At 41.4% G+C, this 19,507-nt stretch overlaps 1 protein-coding gene across 1 annotated transcript in view; it reads left to right on the top strand.

The window, feature by feature from the left end:
* The first annotated feature begins 243 nt into the window (after positions 1-243).
* MAP3K9 (mitogen-activated protein kinase kinase kinase 9) overlaps positions 244-19,507 on the top strand; it is a 61,001-nt gene continuing 41,737 nt past the window's right edge. Inside the window, exons 1-2 of the mRNA XM_059849651.1 lie at positions 244-855; positions 5,717-6,130. Of these exons, the coding sequence (XP_059705634.1) occupies positions 555-855; positions 5,717-6,130 (715 nt within the window). The 5' untranslated portion in view covers positions 244-554. The remainder of the gene's footprint in view (positions 856-5,716; positions 6,131-19,507) is intronic.

The following is a 19,507-nucleotide window of genomic DNA, read 5'->3' on the forward strand; positions in this document are numbered from 1 at the left end:
AGCCAATGAGACGCGGCGGAGAAGGCGGAGCTCGGAGCGCGCGGCCCAATGGGAAGCGAGAGCTGACCGTGCGGGGGCCAATCGGGAGCACACCGGTGAGTGCGAGACCGGGGCCGGGGGCCGGGCGAGGAGGGGGCGTGGCCAAGGGGGCGCGGGCCCTCAATCAGGTGAGGGCGGAGCTGACGGGCGGCGGCGGCGGCCAATGGCGGCGCGTGGGCGGGGCCTGCCCTGCCCACCCCTCGCGCCGCCGAAGCTGCCAGAGAGTCAGGTGGCTCCGGGATGTGCGGCGGCGGCGGCGGCAGGAGGCGGAGGCGGGCACGGAGGAGGCGGCGGATGGGGGGGATGCGGCGGCTCCTCCACGGAACACGCTGCCTGGTCTCGTCCCTGCCCGCGCTGGGCTGAGGCAGCCCCGCGCCGGGAACTCCCGGCAGCGGCGGCAGCACCTGGTGCCGGCGGGCGCCGGGCCGCATGAACAATAGGCGGCGGTCCCGGCCCCGCCGCCCCCCGCAGCGCCCGGCTGCCGCGGGCGCCTCCCCCTATGGAGCAGCCTCGCCATGGAGCCCCTCACCGAGCTCAGCCAGGAGGGTGCGGGCGGCGGGGAGCCGCCGGGCGACGGACCGCTCTGGACCGCTGTCTTCGAATACGAGGCGTGCGGCGAGGACGAGCTGAGCCTGCGGCCAGGGGATGTGGTGCAGGTGCTGTCCCGGGACTCGCACGTGTCCGGCGACGAGGGCTGGTGGACGGGCAAGATCGACCAGCGCGTCGGCATCTTCCCCAGCAACTACGTGAGCAGCGGCGTGCAGGGGGGCGGCCCGGAGCTGCGCGCCCGATACCCGCCGCCCCCCGCCATACAGCGTAAGGGAGCCCGGGCCCGGGCGGGGGGCTCGGCGCGGCCGCTCCGCCGAGAGGGAGGGAGCCAGGGACAGGCCCGGTCCTGCCCTCTGTCGCGGGCTTGGGTGGGAGGCTCGGCCCTCCCGATGTCCCTGGGGAGGGACCTGGCCCCGTCCGACTGGCCCGGCCCTTTCGTGGGTCCTGTTGGAAGCCGGTGCCGCCGCTGAGGGGGAAGGGAAGGCCCATCCCGGTGGCGAGCGGCCGTGGGAGGCCGCGGGCCCAGCCGGCGGCGGGGTGAGGGGACCTGCGATGGCCTTCGGCGGCCAGCGGAGGGGCTCCGGCGTCTCAGCCCACCCGCCCTGGGGCCGCCCCAGGCCCCCGGTGTGTTCCTTTGCCCACTCGCCGAGGTATTCCTGCTGCTCCAGTGCCCTTCTGTCTTCCTGGAAGGCAGAGCTTGGCTCAGTGTTTTAGCGTTTCGGCGACGCCGGGAGCAGTTTCCCATTGTTAAGACCTGTGTTTCCAGAGGCTGATCAATTTTCGTCAAGCGACAAAATCCTGGAGGCTGGGCAGTGGTGGAGTCACCGGGGCTCTGGTCATTCTTCCTTTAAGAATATTCTTAAAGAAAGGTTGCTGGGAGGGAAGCAGTTGTTTTCTGAAGTGTTGATTCACTGCTAATAATTGTTCAGTATTATCATACTTACTAACCAAAAGCTTATTATTAATGACTGAAAAATTCATAAGTTGACTTGTGTCACCAGGTTCCTCTGCCCTCTTACAAATTCTGTCCTGAAATACCTGTGAATGAGTTGTATCCGTGTTTGGATATCTAGGCCTGTCTGAGGGTCACTTGACTATGTTATAATGCTGAAGGCACTGAGGGATTGGTTTGTTTCCCTGAATTTCAGTGCAATTTTGAAGCCTTTGTTGGAGACAGAGAATAGGGCTATTTCATCTCGACTTTTTTTAGTCACTATGTACAATTGTGGAAAGAGAAACAACGTGGAATGACTTTCTAGATCCTGTTTATCTATCACCATTGACAGTTCAGGCAAGGATGCTTTTTTTTTGGAGGGGCAGAGAAAGATCTTCAGACTAGTAGGTTTTTCTAGAAAGTAAGAGTGAAAAGATGCTTTGTCCTATGTAGGCCATATCTCTAAGGAGTACAACTAATAGTTTTTTCTTACTTTGTATTCTTCTTGAAAGCATTTAGGTAAAACTCAGTAATTTGTAGCATTGCCCTTGGGCTTGTGAAGGAACTAGGTGCTGTTCCTTTCTTTCATGCTGCAAGAGCACTGGTAAGTTATTTTTTCCCCCCCACACAGAAAAAGCTGTGGATGAATGCTTATTAAGCTTTGCTTTTGAGACACTTAAGAGAGCCATTTCTATAGAACTTTTCGAACTTCAGCTCCCATCCTGTGTTGAGTGTTCAAGTTGAGGCTTTGTAACTATGGATTCTCCTTTCTGGCTGCCTCTTCTATAGTCTGATAGCTCACCAACAGTTGTGGAGTTGTGCCTTCTCCCTTCATCTTTGCCTTACTCTTCCCATGCCCCTACAGAACTGCACTACTTCTCTTCTGTCAAGTCACCAACCATATGTTCATGACAAAGTAGAATTTATTGCTCTCCAGAGGTTTTTATAATGCTTAAGGAGTATGGGCCTTTTTAAACAAAAACAATGCCGTTTGGACAGGGGTCAGAGTTGGTTGCCGTTGAATTGGATTTTCAAGTTGAGTATTGGAAATCCTTTGCAAGGAATGCAATCCACTTTTAGAGCTGATGATGTTAGTTTGATAGCTGTTTGGAATAGGAATCACCATCTACTGTTTAATACTTCATAGTCCAGTAAGTCCAGTTTTGCAGGAGTGATGCAAAGTGTCATTCTGGACATGCACCTTAGCACAGAACCTATTTTTACTTGCTTTCCTAAAGTTTATCTATATATTTAATGAAAATTTGGGAGTATAGCTCCTAGAGATTCTGCTTCTACTGAGATGTGTCCTAGTTTAGCTGGTAATTTTAGCCATCCACTACATTCAAGCACATGTAGTGTGCTTGAATCTTGCCTTGGTGAAGATACTGTGAATGATAAAAAGTAGCCCATAGCAGCTGTCTGGAGCAGGCCAACTTGAGGGACTCTCATCTGTGCTGTGTGTTCTTAAACACTCCAGACTGAATTAATCACATGGTCTAATAAGGGCTGATTAAACAGCGCCTACTTTGCAATTGTCAACAAGGCCACTGGTTCATGGTGTACAGACTCTGTAATTCTTTACTGGCCCACAGAGGAATGAGAGCACTTCAGTTCTCAAATTCTGTACAGTCCTGTACAACACATCAGCCAAATGACACTGGAGTTAGTGTGTTTAGAAATGTGAAGGAAAACAAGTGTTTTGTGCTCTAATGTACCTGTATAACTCAAACTATGAAAATGAATAAACTAATGCAGCAGAAAATACTTTTTAAAAACCCTAAACAAAATATTTTTTAAAAATCAGTGGTTTTTATGAACAAGCTACCCAAGAGGGTAAGCTGGCCAGTTTGCCTTATAGAAGTATACATTTTCAAACTAAACTAAGGTCGTACTTTCAGATAAAAGAACGTTCAATGTCATGCATTGGATTTCATGTGGAAGCTGAAGTCTCTCGGTTTTACATCCCATCCCTATTAATTTGTGCCTCCAGCAGGGATGTGCTTTTCCTGATGAAAAATGGGTGGGACACGAAGTGTTCTACTTTCCAGCCCTTCCATTTCCTTTGCCCATCTTGTTCTCCTGCCTGCCACCTTCCTGTCGCTCTTCTTCCCAACATCGGAGCGGATGGGGGGAAGGGGGCGTGGAGAGGGAAGGCCGGGGCGCTGCTCGCGGGGCTGGCCCGTCCCCGTCCCGTCCCCGTCCTGTCCCCGCTGCCGCCGGAGCTGTCCCTTCAGCACCTGCGGGCCAGCGGGCCGCTCGCTCGGCGCCTCGTTGACGTCCTCTTAATCCGTGAAATGCCCGAGCAGAACACCCGCTGTGAGCAGCACCTGAACGCGGTCTGTCCGGAGCTGGCACCCTGGTGGTGTGGGGTGCGTGTTTGTTCATTTCCAGTCTTTTAACTGACCTTGTCCCTAGGAGCAGGTTAAGTGAGGATTCTAGCAGTGCTGAAATTCTATTGACTGAAGAGATAGGACTCAACACCTGATTTCTTTAGGTCTTTTACTTTTGAGAAGTACAAGAGTGACTCTTTGTGTATTCTCAGTGACAGGGTGGTCTCACATCTGGAGTTACTGTCATTACAGTCTTGTTCTAAAATTACGGTGTTTCTGGTCAGAATCTACTCCTTTCATGTTTTCTAGTAATCTCTGTCTCAAGCATTTGAACACCAAGGTTGCTACTTTGTAGGACTGAAATCTTCTTTGTTGTGCAAATCCTTGAAGCTCAGAGTGTTACCCAAAATATGTATTCACAGTAGCAGAAAAATAAATTCTCTTTGTGTTCTGAACTAGAAGAGACCTTTTCTCCTTCTGGCAGACTTTCTTGGTCAGTTTTCTATCTTGTTTCCCGTTAGTGTTTTCTTCATGGAACACTAGGAAAGGCAGCAAAAGCATCCTTATTAAACTTAACTCGTAGGTTAACTAACTTAAAAAAGTAAGCCAACTTCTAAAAATCATGTTCAGGAAAGGTAGAGCTAGACAAAATAAAAGGCTGCAGCTGTGGACAGAAGAGTTTGCATTAACTCCATACAGTTTTGTGACAAAGTCTTGTACTGTAGGCTTATACACAGGAAAGGCATTTGATTGGAGTAAGGAGAGTAGTGGGATCTAACCTGCTCCCTTACATGCTTAATTTCCTTTCTGCTAGACAAAGCAGGGGAACCATATTAGAGTTGGCATTTCAAATGCAGGAAAGTATTAAAAGACTTGGTGATTTTTTTGTTCAAATCTTGCATTATGGTACTCTTCCTTTAAAACTTTTTAAAATGTCGTAAGTGTAATTGGTAATCATGCAAATGTCATACAGACATTCTGCATTAGTCAGTGTTGGATGGGTTCTTTTGGCCACCCATAAAAGCTGTGTTTAGTGTACAATTGTACAGGATACATTTTCTCATTGCTTTTGCTCCAGGTGCAGTATGTGTGCTGAATTGAGACAGCTGCATCTGTAGATTTTTTGTGTCAGCCTGTTAAGTATAGCTGTTAGTGTATGGGAATAGGAAGTTTTTGTAACAAAAATGAAGTATGGATTAATCAAGAAATGTTTTTCTTATTGCTTGCTCTGTACACTCAGTATATGGTTTGATCCATCTGTTTGTCACGCTGTTGTCAGTAATGTCAGAACTGGTTAACAGATCTCTTGTGGGGAACAAATCTGCAAAGCCTGGAGAGGTGTGGAGGAATAAATGTAATTTGGGAAGGACTAAAAGATTGTTGTGGCACTTCAACAAGAGACATTCAAATAAGGGACAAATGGAGAAGCAGATGCGTTTTGTGTTGAGTTTTAGCTATTTTACATTAAGCACTGTATTGTGAACACAGCAAAGATGAGTTGGTGAGTGTGTTTTTCGTTTTCAGAATCTGGTACTGTCACTGAGAGTTTATCCTTAAGGGGGGCAGGGGCAGGGGCATCAGTTTTCAAAGGGTTTATCTGTGGTAAGAGAAGGCTATTCTATTGTTTTACCATTTACAGTGAGTACTTCATGCCAGTTTTATGACACTGCAAGGTCTGTTTTACCATACTATTTGGCACTAAAAGGTTGTCAGAAAGGCCCACTGCTTTCCTTTGTATTGTTTTGGAGTGAAAATTGGCCCTTCCTCCAAGGGCTGGGGTGAGGTCGGCCAGCATGGACCTTCAGCTGATGTACAGACTGCATAGTTGCTAAATGCTTACATCTTTTTTTGTCTCTTTTCCTAGTCCTAGAGATCGACTTCTCAGAGCTTGTTCTGGAAGAAATCATTGGCATAGGGGGCTTCGGAAAAGTGTATCGAGCTGTATGGATAGGAGATGAGGTTGCTGTCAAGGCAGCTCGCTATGACCCTGATGAGGACATCAGCCAGACCATTGAGAATGTCCGCCAAGAGGCCAAGCTCTTTGCAATGTTAAAACATCCCAACATCATTGCCCTCAGGGGCGTGTGTTTGAAGGAACCTAATCTTTGCCTGATCATGGAGTTTGCCCGCGGAGGATCGCTCAATAGGGTGTTGTCTGGTAAAAGGATACCTCCTGACATACTGGTGAACTGGGCAGTGCAGATTGCCAGGGGAATGAACTACCTGCACGAGGAAGCAATTGTTCCCATAATTCACCGTGACCTCAAGTCCAGCAACAGTAAGTGCTACACAGTGAACAGCCAGGGTGCTGGGATATGGTTTTGGGGAGAAAATCATATAAAGAAAAGAGGGGAGTAGTGTTAATTTAGTGAACCACTGTATCCTCTAATTCAATCCCAGAAGGGTTTATTTTTATTCAGTATGGTGCTACAGATCACAGAAAACACGTAAATGCTTTCAATCTATAGAAGCAACTTAAATGATCGGATGGAAAAGCACCTGTGAATGAACCATGCTCATGCTTTGCTAATAGCTTATATTCATATAGTGTCTAGATTTTATTGGCATTTCAGCAGACTTCTGTATGTTAGAAAGCCTTAGAATGAACTTGAACTTAGAATGTGTATTATTCTTCCACTTTTTGGAAGAATAAGTGCTTCTTTGTAAGGGTAAATGCTCCTAGGCTTTCATTATACTTGCTAGATTTTGCTGTATAGATGAGATGCAGGCCTGTTTTCCTTATGGGAGATTTAACCCATCCCAGCAGAATTGGATCTTCTCTTTATCCATCATAGAGCTGGTGTCGACAGAAACATTAATTCATGTGAATAAAATGTCCTTGTACACCCAGGACTTCAGTTGATATTTGTGATGCTTTACATGATACAGTTCATCCATTAGAGAGCAAGGGGAACTTTGGTAGTTAGGATTTTGGAAGTCATGGTGATTTCAGCTGCTCTGTAATTCAGCTTTACTGTGTGTTGCTTGGGTGCTGTTCTTGTAGTGTGTCTCTTTTCACAAACTTTAACTTCTCAAAGTCAAACACACACACACAATATTATTTATGAGTGTGGGAGCAAAGTTTTCCTTTCCCGATGCCTGTATGCAGCTGTTTAGCCTTTCTATCTGCTTGTCTATGTCTAGGTGGCAAGAGTAAACACAGACCTGCATGTTGGTTGTGGTGGTTTAGATTGGTGTGTTAGTATGAACTCATTGTCATTTATGGCTTGAGTTGATAAGAAGCTCTATGAACTGGGTGTCTGGGATGCAGGCATATGTTCCCTTTTGCTTTGAGGGCAGGGACATTAGCAAAGAGGTCTGATAGATGGGAATTTTAATATCTTAAATAGATTCACTAGCATTAACCATTGCAATGCTGTAAATTTCCAGTATCTTCCTATGGTTTTGTGGCCTCAAATGTTGTAGCCCTGAGTTTACTTAGTTGGTTGTGGAAGAGTAAAAAAAGTATTATTAGTTTTTTTAGTGGAAAAATAGGAACTATAAGAGCATTCAAGTTAATTTCTACAGTATTTTTCTTATAGTAACAACTTTCCCATTTTGTTAGAGTAAGGCAATCTTACTCTATAAAGATTGTCCATAAAGTTTTCCTGATATCTAAACCCTTCCCTTACAGATGGCAAATATATGGGCATGTTAATAAATGTTGTAAAATTAAGGAATGATTTGCTGCATGACCTAATGAATGACTGGCTGCATCTGTGAATGAAAAATAATTGCCTTTCAGTGTTGTGCCTTTCCTCCTTACCTAAGAAACTATTTACTTGCTTATTTTGCTAACAGGCCATTAATATTTCCTTGCTTAGTGCTAGTTGAACATATTTCAGGTTTAGTATGGAAGTTATTTCTAAGATAAAGATCTGTTAGCTTCTAGTACTTCACTGTTTTATTCAGAGCAGAGACTTCTAGTTGTAAAAGGAAAAAGCTTCAGCAAGAGAACCAGGACAACCAGAGGGACACCCAGTGCACAGTGTTGCCATCCAGACAGATAGGGATGCTAGAAGACATGTGGATTGTCAGCAGCAAGAGTAAATGTCTCTCGTCACAATGAATCAGCAGAGTGTAATTGTGCTGCACTGTAAATGGTCAATGAGAAGTTGGTACATGTATTACTCTAATTTCCATCATTTGGGAGGAAGCAATAGTAAAGAAAGGGGAAGAATGAGTCAGAATGCCTCTGAAAGGATTCAGAGATATTCTGTGTTTGGAGGGGAAAGATAGAGAATTTACATGGTGTTTGTGACCAAGATAGCATCAGATCTAGTAGAGAAATGATGAGTATTGGAAAATTCTATCCCAGATAAGACTGGAGCAAGCAATATTGCATTTGGGAAACTAAGTGAATGTAGGAGCTGGTAGTGGAAGAAATGACTTAAGATATTTTAAGGAAAAATTATTGGTTTGTTTTCCTCTTTTGAAATTAGATAAATTAGTAGCCTCAGGTATGGACTTGACACATTGCAACAGCTGTTTATTAAACAAAATTAAGTTCTTCATTCTGTGCTGTGTGGTTGAAGAGAAATTTAAAATATATGCTATTTTAAACATTTGAAATACATGTTATTTTCCAAGTGTATCTACAGAGCAAGCATCATAAATATTAGATTATGACAGTGGTAGAGCTTTTTTGTGGGGATAAGGGATTGTAGGATGAACAACTTCGAGCTGCCTAAGTCATGTGTTTCTTGATTACTCTGTCACTGCATTGCTGAAATCCCTTTTCTCATATATAAAAAGCATCTTGGAAATTTCTCTGCTCTATTTCCTGTGGAAAGCTTTTTACTAGTTTTGTAAAGATTACTGGACTGAGTATATTATTGCATCCTGATTAATATATAGCTTGCATTTTGTCTGTTTTTCTGATGAACTTAGTTTTCTTAATTACCATGCATAGTGGAGAGCAGGTTATCTCATTAGCTTTGTGCTTGTAGAATTACAAGCTTGTCGCATTTCCTTTGCACAAGTTACCACCCACTAGGTGACAGGCAGTGATGCGTCTGTGGTGACGAAGGAGGTTCTGCTGGCAAGAGCTTGGAAAGGATTCTAGCAGATGCATTTCTTATGTGTACTAAGCATCTACAAGTGCTGTAGAGCTGTCATGGGAGCATCAGCTGTATTGATCTATTGATTGGTACTGCCTACGTTAAGTAATAGATTGTGATTCTTGTACATCTCATCTTGCCTTCAAGCACCAGCTGGGATGTACACAGTGCCTCTGAAGCTGCAGGATGAGTTAATTTGGGAGGTAGAGAACAAGATCGGGCAGTGGGAAAGAGCAGTTACCTTATTTAAAATATTTTTTTCTACTAGAATAGAAGAAAATCAGAGAATGCCATGTTGTCAGATGTCTGCTTATATTTAGGCAGACACAAGAATGCATAAGGACAGTACTTCATGATGAATCTTTCAAGCAGGTCACGTTGCATTTTGAGCATATCAAGTGGGCAGCCTAATACAAGTCTGAGAAATTACCCCATTATATAAAGATTTGGAAAAAACATCCTTTTTGATTTAAACTATTGCAGCTTGGTGGACTCAGTATGTACCAAAACAATGCTCAGAATAGTTGTCAGCATTTCTGGTAGTGTAATAAAGAACATAGGGGTTTGATTACTTTGGGAGAAAAGTTCAGTTCATCTGAACTGAACTTCAGATGATTATTTGAAGATTCCAGGAGGTGTGTCTTTCTTGAGATACTCCTCATCAAAAAGCACTCCAAATCAATTGTCTGTTATTCATCTTTTTTGGTTAAAAGAAGGAAATTTTTTCTGTTCTATAGTTTTCTAAAATTTTTTTTCTTCTTTACATTTTCATAATTTTACATTTAATGCTAATACATTTAGAGTGTAGGAAAAGTGCTCGGTATGTTTAATACCATGTTTGTTTGAGGAAGATTTATTGTAAATCTTGGAGGTTCTGAGGGCTGCCTGTTTTATTGTGTTGAGGATGCAATCAGGAAGTGAGTACAGAAAGGTGTTTACAGAATGCATTATACACCTGAAATTTAGTTTTAGAGATGCTGCAATTATTTTCTTGAGTCTGAGTTCAGCTGGCATTGAGTCTGGTAGATAACTGTTCAGATGGCGTTACCAACTCATATGTCAGTCATATAACTACATGAGAGAAAAAAGGTAATTTATGAAACTATTTGGTTCTGCTGTGTGAGGAGATAAGTACTGCTCTTTTTGTTCTGGGCATTTGACTTAAGGGATTCAAGTTATTCCATATGAAAATTAATCTTACTAATCTGACAGAATCCTCAGTGGCTGCTGCTGCTTTTCTTCCTGTGGTGATATTTCCTTCTTTCCTTCTTCATCTGCACATTGGTGAGCCATTGAGGATATGCTATGGAATTCTTAGTAGGCCTTTCCCAATGTGAAAGCACCTAAATAATCTAAATGCTGAGCTGTAGGAAAAAAAGCAACTAGAAATGCCCACTGACACAACATCACTGCACTCAGAATAGCTCTTAAGACTTTCCTTTTCTTTTATCTCTCATCTGTGATTCAAATCTTATTTCTGGCCAAGAAAAATGCCTGGCATATAATGCATAGGATCAAGAAGAGACAGTCCTGAGACAGTCCTGTTGGTTTTAGTGAAGTATTGTAAATAACAAAGTTGGTCCTTTTTGTCTGTCAGTGTTAGATATGCCAGCATTGCTATAGGAATAAAGCAAATTAACTAATACTGTGGAGAGCCAGCAAAAGCATATTTAATTTTTTTTTGACTGTCTCAGCAAAACGTGTTTGTTATTTGCACTACATTGAAAGATTTTGCTGAGGGTGTTCATGCCAGTTAGCAAAGTGCTTTTGAAAAGTCATTATGGTTGTGTTCCACAAAGTGGCACAGAAGATTAGCAGCAAAGTGACATTGCCAAGGTCAAAGAAACAGGGAAGGACAGAGGTCAAAATAAACCCCAACAATTCTGATTCAGCCAAGTCAGTAGTTTTTCCTTTCAAGTTATTTGAAGTCTTTACCTCTCATACTTTTTGGATCACCAGTGTAAGCTTGTGATGTCCTGAGATTCAAAGCTCTAGCTTTCTGAAAGAATTCCAAACTCTGCTATAGCTTTGCTTATTTAATGTAGTTAAGCCTTTATCTGTTTGTAAAGATGCCAGTAGAGCTGACTTTCCATCTGGTTTATGGATAGTTGTTCCTAGGACTAACAATATTCCTTGTTTTTTATTTTAATACAATCATAGTTGACACTCTTCTGTTGGTCTTTTCAGAGAAGGAAAAGTACTTGTAGGCCTGTTCCTCTGTCTGGCAGAGGTGTAAAGTAGAACTCTTCCAGGGTCTGCTGAATGTGTGTTGGCAGAGCAGTCTGGAACTCCATGCAGTTGTTATTGCTGCTGCTGGTACTCCAGTGTAATTTGCTGGCTAACTCTCCAGTGCTGTACCTTCTATCAGAATGGATTTCCTTTGTCAATGCAAGTGAAAGACTGAGTAATAGAATATCGTAGTAATAGAATATCGAGCTTCATGTAGAATATCGTGAAGCTATTTCAGTGATAGCTGAGTGCTTTTCACTGGGTGAGTAGTTGGTCTGGTCTTAGTTGGGTAGTCCCTTGGCCTGTAAGAGGAAAGTGGTAAAAAGGTGAAGTTTTGTGGGGTGATGGGTGGTGTGAAAGACAACAGCTGGGAGATGATGGTCACTTGTATTGTGGTTTAAAAAAATTCCAGATAGACATAATTTTTTGCTTGTGGTAACGTCATGAGGAAATTGATGTCATTAATACTACACATTTTCACTGAAAAGAATGAAAAAAAAAGTATTATTAGTGCAAAAGATGTAAATTATGCCTGAAAATGTTGCTAATTTTTAAGATGTTAAAATACCAGGAATTCACAGAAGTAGGGTGACAGTTTCTGTGTTGTGCTTTGGTACTTTACTGGGTTTTTTCTTCATTAGCTTTTGTAAATTAGTGCAGCTGTTTTCCTCTCAGAGAGGTTTGACAGATGCTTTCATGTTGCAGTCTTGTTTTCATGTCTTAGTGAGAATTCCAAAATGACATACATCTTCTGTAAATAGTTTGTTTTAGTTGTTTTAGTTGAGTATGGATTGATATCTACACTGTTATGTGCAAGTCAAAAATACGATGTCTTTATGAAATGTTTGATGTCCACAAGAACACTTTGGTGTCCTCCTGCCCACACTAAGTAGTAAAAAGGCAACTTCACCAATGGAATCTGTTACCTTCATAGACAAGAATGGAAAGAATACCTGTTGTTTTTAAGAAATTAATTTGTGTCTATTATATTTGAAACCCTAGCTAATATCCTTTTCATGTAATTGTGTCACTGTGTATATTTTTTGCAGGGTTCTTTCTGCTCCTGAGAAAAAATAACTTAGAGTTGTGGTATTAAGCACTTTATTCAAATTATGCATATGGAAGCGTAGGACAGACCTAAGCACGGTCATGCAGCAGGTGTCCATAGACATCCCCTGAATTCACCATCTGACCATCTGCAACAGAGCTGGGAAAGATCTGTGTTCTTCTGAAATTTCTAAGGAGCCAGTTAAGGGTGAGAACAGCCCTGTGGTATTTCTGGGAAGGTAGAGTAATTCCTTGATCTCTACTTTTTTTTTTTTTTTTTTTTTTTGGTGTTTCTTCCACATCAGTAAACTTAATTTTAATTTTGACTGACTTCTGTCAGCAGCTTCACTTTTGCTTTTCTTATCAAACAATTCCATTCAGAATTTCAACATACCTGAAACAAACTCACTCTTGAAGCATCAGATATACAACACAGTCTTGCTCTTTGAAGCGATGATTCATCACCCAAGATGATTCTTTAATTTTAAGTTACATCTCATCTTGATGATTGTGTACATTTCCTTATGACAGGACAAGGGAAACCTTAAGTTGTTTGAAAGAATATGGGGCATAGCACATGGTTTTAAGTAGCTGCTTTATGGTACATGTTTGCTTTCTGATTCTAGAATAGTTTGTTATGTCAGTCGACTTTGCCAAAAGGTTGCCAAAGTTGACTGGAGAGTCTGCTAATTGCTTGTTAATTGTTCCACTGCTAATGGAAAGTCTTCCTCAGACTTTTGCAGATATGAAAAAGAAATAGTAACAGAACCTCATGCACTGAGAAAAGAAACTATTCCAAAGCATAACAATTCAGAATTACATTGTTTGGTTTCATTACTGTTTCTTAAGAAAGAAGAGCTCATGCCCACAGATCAGTAAACTGTTGTGTTCCAGTCTGTAGAATAGTCATTGTGGTGGTAATGGCAGCTTGGTGCAGCATCACTTTGGGTCCTCTTGGGAAGGAAGTAGCCAGAGGACACACAGCCTTCCTATGAAGAGTTTGTATTACTGCCACACATAGCCCTTCCACTTAGCTTTCTAGAGGCATTGTTCTATTGCTCACACATATATTATAACACCCTTTTTTATTAAAAACAAAAATACCCTCCCAAAAGAGAAAGCACTATCTTGTGCACATATGGATTCCAAATTGTCTCTGAAATTCTGTATGTGTTTTGAATGCTGTATGTCTTATGTCTGGGATAATTTTTACAGCTACAAGCCAAGCTCCCAGTTTTCTGTACATCCATCTCTGATGTGTTGTGAAACAGGCTCCTGGATTTTGCTTTGGCCATTGAGAAATATTGGGATCTCCTGTTTGTATTACAGCTGGAAAAATCTAAAATGCAAGCATGGCTTCCTCCTTGCCTATGTATAGACTAATTGTTGAGATATGTAGCAAATGATAGTCAGTGAGCCAGCAGCTCCACTTACAGCTAATTACTTTTACCACTGAGATTTTATCACAACAATTTCTGTGCTTAAATTGGGGATTCCTGGGAGGTTCCTGGTATACTATAAAGAAATTCTAGTATGAATAATTGGTGTAAAGATGGTACATATAAGAGTGGTGGGATGTATGTGGACTAGGCTGTGGGGTCTACCTACCACAAAAGCGTTGCATTTTCTGCTGTTTCTCCTTTATGAGTACGGGCCTATGGAAAGATGTTAGAGAATAGTCTTTAGTTCCTTTTGACTCCGCATTGTTCAAGGATCCTGAGAACAAGAAAAATACTGTAACTTTGATATGCCTAATTCTGCTTGTTGAAGTGTTGTCAGTCTTGCCCTGGGTTTATTGGTTAGCTTTTTCTTAGTTGATGTAATCAGTCACATAATGTGTGGTTTTGATATGATTATGGTTATCTGCTAACCACGGAATATTCCTAATACCTCATCAGATTATTGTGTAGTTAGAATCTTTAATCACAGGGTAAGCTGGTCAAAAAAAATCTAACAGAAATGTAGCACATCTAAAAGTCAACAGATTTTTGATAGCTCTGTTGAATGAGTTGCTGTCTTGTGTGGACTTCCATGTACAATAGTGCAGGAATTCACTCTTTCTCAGCAGCTAACAACTTGTTCTGCTCACTTTAAGGTCAAACTCGGCAGTATCCAAGAAACTCTTGAGTTTTACTGTTGTCAGATGTAGCTTGGTGTTGATTTGGCATCTAAGAGCCTTTTAATATTCATTCTGATGAATGAAAATGTACCTCTTTACCTTTTAAAAATACTTCAAGTTGAATCTGATTTTAAAAACCCCATAAAACACCCTAGCTTCTGGTGTGGATTGTGCTGCTGCCTGTGAAATTATGTCTTTCTTACCTTCTAGATTTTGGAGTACCAGCTTATTCCATGAATGAGTTGGTGTTGGTGTTATTTACTGTTTCACAAAGATGTCTTAATTGAAACTAAATCAAAACAGTTTGGGCTACCTTTTTCCATAGTGAATTTCATGTTTATATTTGCCTGGAAACAGCTCCCACTGAACCAGCATATTATTAAATCTCTTTTCAGATAGTCTCTTGAGTGACAAATTATGAATACCATTCATGTGATTTTACTCTTTCCTTTCCTTTTTTTGTTGTTGCCTAATACAGTTCTTGACGTGTTGCAGGCTTTCAAAGTGATACAATTTGGCAATGCCCTGTGTTGAGTACAGATGTAATTATATTTTTTCATTGGAGCATTTAACTGATTATGAAGAGTACAATAATCCATGCCTGAGCTAGAGGTTATTGCAATGTCAGCAGTATGGTAGGATTTAGTCTAAAATCAGAACTGAACAGCTCTTTTTGTTTTCCAGAAACTCACCTGAGCATTCACAGTGTTTTGTACAGATCACTAAAGCGATAAGACTTTTACAGCCTGGCTAGGTGAAAGGATCGATTCTAAATATATCTGGGCTTTGGAGGCCTTTCCTCTCCCCTCCCGCATTATGCATGAGCTCTTTAGAGTTACTGTACTGCATGGCTTAAAATCCAAGAACTGCTGTGCTGTCACATCCATCACCTCCTCTAGGTTGATAGAAGAGGACAGTCATGCAGCTTTATGGATTTGCTGAAGCCTGACTCGTACCCAGTAATTAAGAAGGTATTGGTTCCAAGGTGTACATATATTTTTTTAATGTACTGTTGCTGAATGGTTAGTAATAAGAGGGAAAATATTTGCTTATTACTAGAGGCAATATTTGTGGGTTTTGGTTTTGCTTCTAAGATGTGAAATTTTGAGTGGATCTTAAATTCTGTCCTCTCTAGCATCTGATGCAACACTTAGCCTTCTGTACCTCAAACAGATATTAGAATAAAGATGCAGTCCTACTGAAATGAGTGGCAGAGTACCCAACAGAAGGTAGATAAAGGCTACATGCAGAAAGCCCAGACTTATTCCATGTGCAGATCTGTTAATCACTTTAAGTACTCTGAATACAGGATCAAGAGCAGATTGCTCATTATCTGGATACTTGTGAAGCAAAGCTGTGCTGGCTGACTATGGAAGGTAGAGCTAAAATTGCAAATTAGATTTTGGCAAACTGCTACAATATGAGGTCTCATTTTGGAGCGAATTTTTGAAATCCTTTTCCAAATTCTTAGTTCTGTCCTCAAGACAGAATGCCAGTGTGCTGCCAAAAGGACTTAGTAATTAAAAAAAAAGGATTGCCTGGCAACCTCAGTCCCTTGCTCCCTTTGCAATAGTGCTGCTTTTTTGACTTGTTAGGCTAACTGCAGACTTGATAGCTATCCCCTGTCTCTCTGAGACAATGCAGCAGCATGAAGCAATATATTAAGGCTATCTTTTTATCTAACATCCAGGTTTTACCACTTCCAGCATCTGAGCTGACATGTAGCTTGGGAAGTTTTGCTTATTTATAGGGGGGGAAAATAGGATTGGAACAATCAGAGTAAGTTCAGTGAAACAGTCTTTTATTCAAGAATATTTTTGTTTCATCAATCAATACTTGTCTTCTTGAAATAAGGACTGTTCAAAAGCTAAAGGAGAATGTCTAATACTTGCATTACTATAGTACCTTATATATAAAAACTGTGAAGATTTCAGACTGCATTGCATTTCTTCAGAGTACAGTGGAACTTTTAATTCTTTTTTCAGATAAAAGCAAGTAGAAAAAGTAGTAATTTTCCCATGCAAGAAGCAAAATATGCTTACCTGATTTTTCTGAATTAGTCTTCATTTAAAAGTATTAATCTACATTTGCATGAATTTCACAACCTTGCAGTGGTTGGAAGTATTTGGTCTGGAAATAGATATAGAAGACAGTGAAAGGGATTTGTACAAAGTGCATATTATACCTATATCTTGGGGAGATGAGTGAAAAAAAATCTGTAGGCTGAAATTGTCCCAGTTGTGAAATTCCAGGGTCTATGTGTGTCAGAGAAGTAATTAAAATTAAATAAACCTCCTTCAGAGCTTTTCTTGCTTGCATAAGTATTCTGTGGTCTGAAAAACATCCCTTAGAAAACATACGTGGTTGAGTGAAAAGATTCTTTGTTCAAAACAAAGTTTCCTGTAACAGATTGGCTCAATTTTGGACATATTCTGCTGTGGGTGGGTGGCAGAGTCTGGATCCTGTGATATTACTCAGTCTTTTATATGCTCTGGCATACCTTTGACTTCAGTAAGCCTTTAGCTTTCTTGGGAGATTTGTGTCAAGCAATTTTTGGATAAATTTGGATTTGTTGGGAAATGAAAATATTCTCTGTTTCCTTCAACTCTTGCACTTGAGACTTCTGCTGTATTGGCAGCAGAGAGAGGTTTTAATGGTAGCACCTCCCTGTATGGGCCTGGATTCCTCTTAAATAGTCATACCACAGAAATGACTTGCATTATTTAGAACTGAAACCCTGCCCATGTTTTGCATTTAAGGATCTCGGAGTGAAACAGCGTTGGTTTTCATAAAGGTTTTACTTTGTTCTCTTTCATGAAAGTTCCTGTACCTGGGATTTGGCGGACTCAGTATCTGATCTATCGCTTTACAGTACCTGAATTATCTAAATGGAGGAAGTAAATGGGCTGATGCTTATTTGCCATCTGACCGCTTTTGGTAGTTTGCATTTTGGTATTTTCCATTTTGGTCAGTAAAGTCACAGTAGGCTGTTCTGTTTTCAAAATGGAGGAAGAAATAAAATGTGTCCAGTATTCCCACCCACAATGGTACTCCAGCCAGCGGTCTTTCACATTCCAGCTACGACAGGGTAAGCATTAGTTCCCTTCATTACAGTTGACCCTAGTGATGTTGGAAATAATGATTGTACAATAGCAGATGAGCAAAAGCCTGTGGGAAAACAAATCCAGTACTAGGCTGTTGTGTCCATTGGTGCTTCAGTAGTTCAGGAATGATCTGCAAAAACACCTGGCTGTATCAAAAAGGTGTAGTATTATTCTGGGAGAGAAAAGTCAGGTGAAATAATGTCATTTTATGTGAGTTTGACTTCCCTTGCCATTTTTCAGCCTTTCAGGTCATAACTAGTGGTTTTTTCACCTCTTGTCAATCTTAACAAAATGAGAATAGGTATGCTGAATCATTGGAAGTAAAGCAGAAACCTTGTTTAGAGTTCAGATAAAAAGGGAGACTGGGGAAGAAACTTCACCGAGTCCATACAGCTAGTTGATGATTTGAATATTAGAAGCGAATGTTTCTACAGCAACTAAAATAACCATGACATTTTTCTTTCTTATAGTCCTTCCTCTGTTGTCACTCCCACCCGTTGCTGTTGCTGCCGTCTAGCCCTTGGCCTATGTCAGCAGCTGATGTGGCCCTAAGGGGACAAAAACACTACACAAAGTTATGGGTAGTGGCTCCTGGGAATGGGGGTGAGTGGGATACCTTTATAGGCTGTGTGCTTTTGCTGTTTTGATGTGACTGCTTTCTGCATTTGTAGAATGTTGGGGGGCAAAGCACTTGACCCACAGCAGTGTTAATGTTGGTGGAGACTGAACTAGAGCTACTCAAGTGCAGTGACACAGGTGTTCGGGTATTGCCAGCACCTTTGAGGGTTTCAGGCCTTCTCAACTCTACGTCATCCAGGTGATGTGTTCTGTGTCTGTAAGCCAGCAGTCAGGGACGTCCACCGCCTGCTCTGTCTCCAGGTGCAGGAGGTCCCTTTAAGTTTAGGCTTGCTTGAAGTACCTTTATTTTGACTGTAAAAAAACCCTGACTATATAAGTCAGTTTTTCTTATATTGGTGGCAAAAGAGCTTCTGATACTTTGTTCTCCCAACCTGTTTCAAAGCATTGATATCCACCCTGGCCTGCTAGAAACACTATTGAATGATACAGGTCTCTATGAAAAATTGATAAAAGTTAAAAATATTACAGTAAAATACATAAGTTAATGTTGCTTTATCACTAGGTAGTAATTTTTTTCATGGTCTGCCTGTTTTATTTCAATAAAAGAGTAGTAGTTACTCTGGCACTAAACTCTCACTATATTGTCTCTGCTGGGAAGAAGTTACATGGAAGTTAAGTATGAAGCCAGCAATCATCCATCAAGTTAGAATTATATCCTGGTGTACCACAGATGACAAATCCAGCTCTTTTCCCCCACAGGTTTCCTTGTCTTCTAACCTTCTTCCTTACATATTTCTTTCTGTATGCTTTCAGTTTTCATTACACTCAGTCCTGCTCTTATTTCTTTATCTATTTCTCCTTCACCTAATTATTGTGACCATTTCCATCAGGCCTGACATTCATTAGCTAATAGCTTTCTATTCTTGTGCTCCAGGTTTACTGAGTAGCATCATGCACAGATAATTGACTTGGTGTGAGCTGGACCATCCAAGAGACTGTCTTAGATTTTTTGCAATTTTTTCACATTTCTTAATACACACACACATTCTCTGGACTGAGAAATGGAGTATGAAGTTGTTGATATAGCTGTTCATAGTATTTTGTGCAGTAGAGTGGCAGCCCCTTTCTTCTACTTTGATAGATAAAAGTGGGATATTTTTGCTGTGGAAGATCGTACTATAGTAGTTCCCTCCTGAATGCTGTTCTCTTCTGAGGTGATGAGTCAGCTTGTAACACAAGCAAAGCAAAGGAGTATTCTGTTCAGCACTAAACGATGCAGATTAACCTAATCCTTTCTCTAGGCTCAGAAACCAGAAAAAAAGCATTTTTGATCATATTTTGCTGCCTTGACACAATATTGAAAGTTGAGGAGCCATTTTCTACCAGTTCTTTGATGTTGCCATCAACTGGATCAGAATATGTTTAGGTGTTTATTTTTCCTTACTAGCAGTTCCCCATTGCTTTGGCCCCATTCTTCTGGACATGAAGAATGCTGTCCAAACTGTTCAGAAGTGTAT

The sequence above is a fragment of the Haemorhous mexicanus genome, chromosome 6, assembly GCF_027477595.1.
Source record: "Haemorhous mexicanus isolate bHaeMex1 chromosome 6, bHaeMex1.pri, whole genome shotgun sequence".
Lineage (NCBI taxonomy): Eukaryota > Metazoa > Chordata > Aves > Passeriformes > Fringillidae > Haemorhous > Haemorhous mexicanus.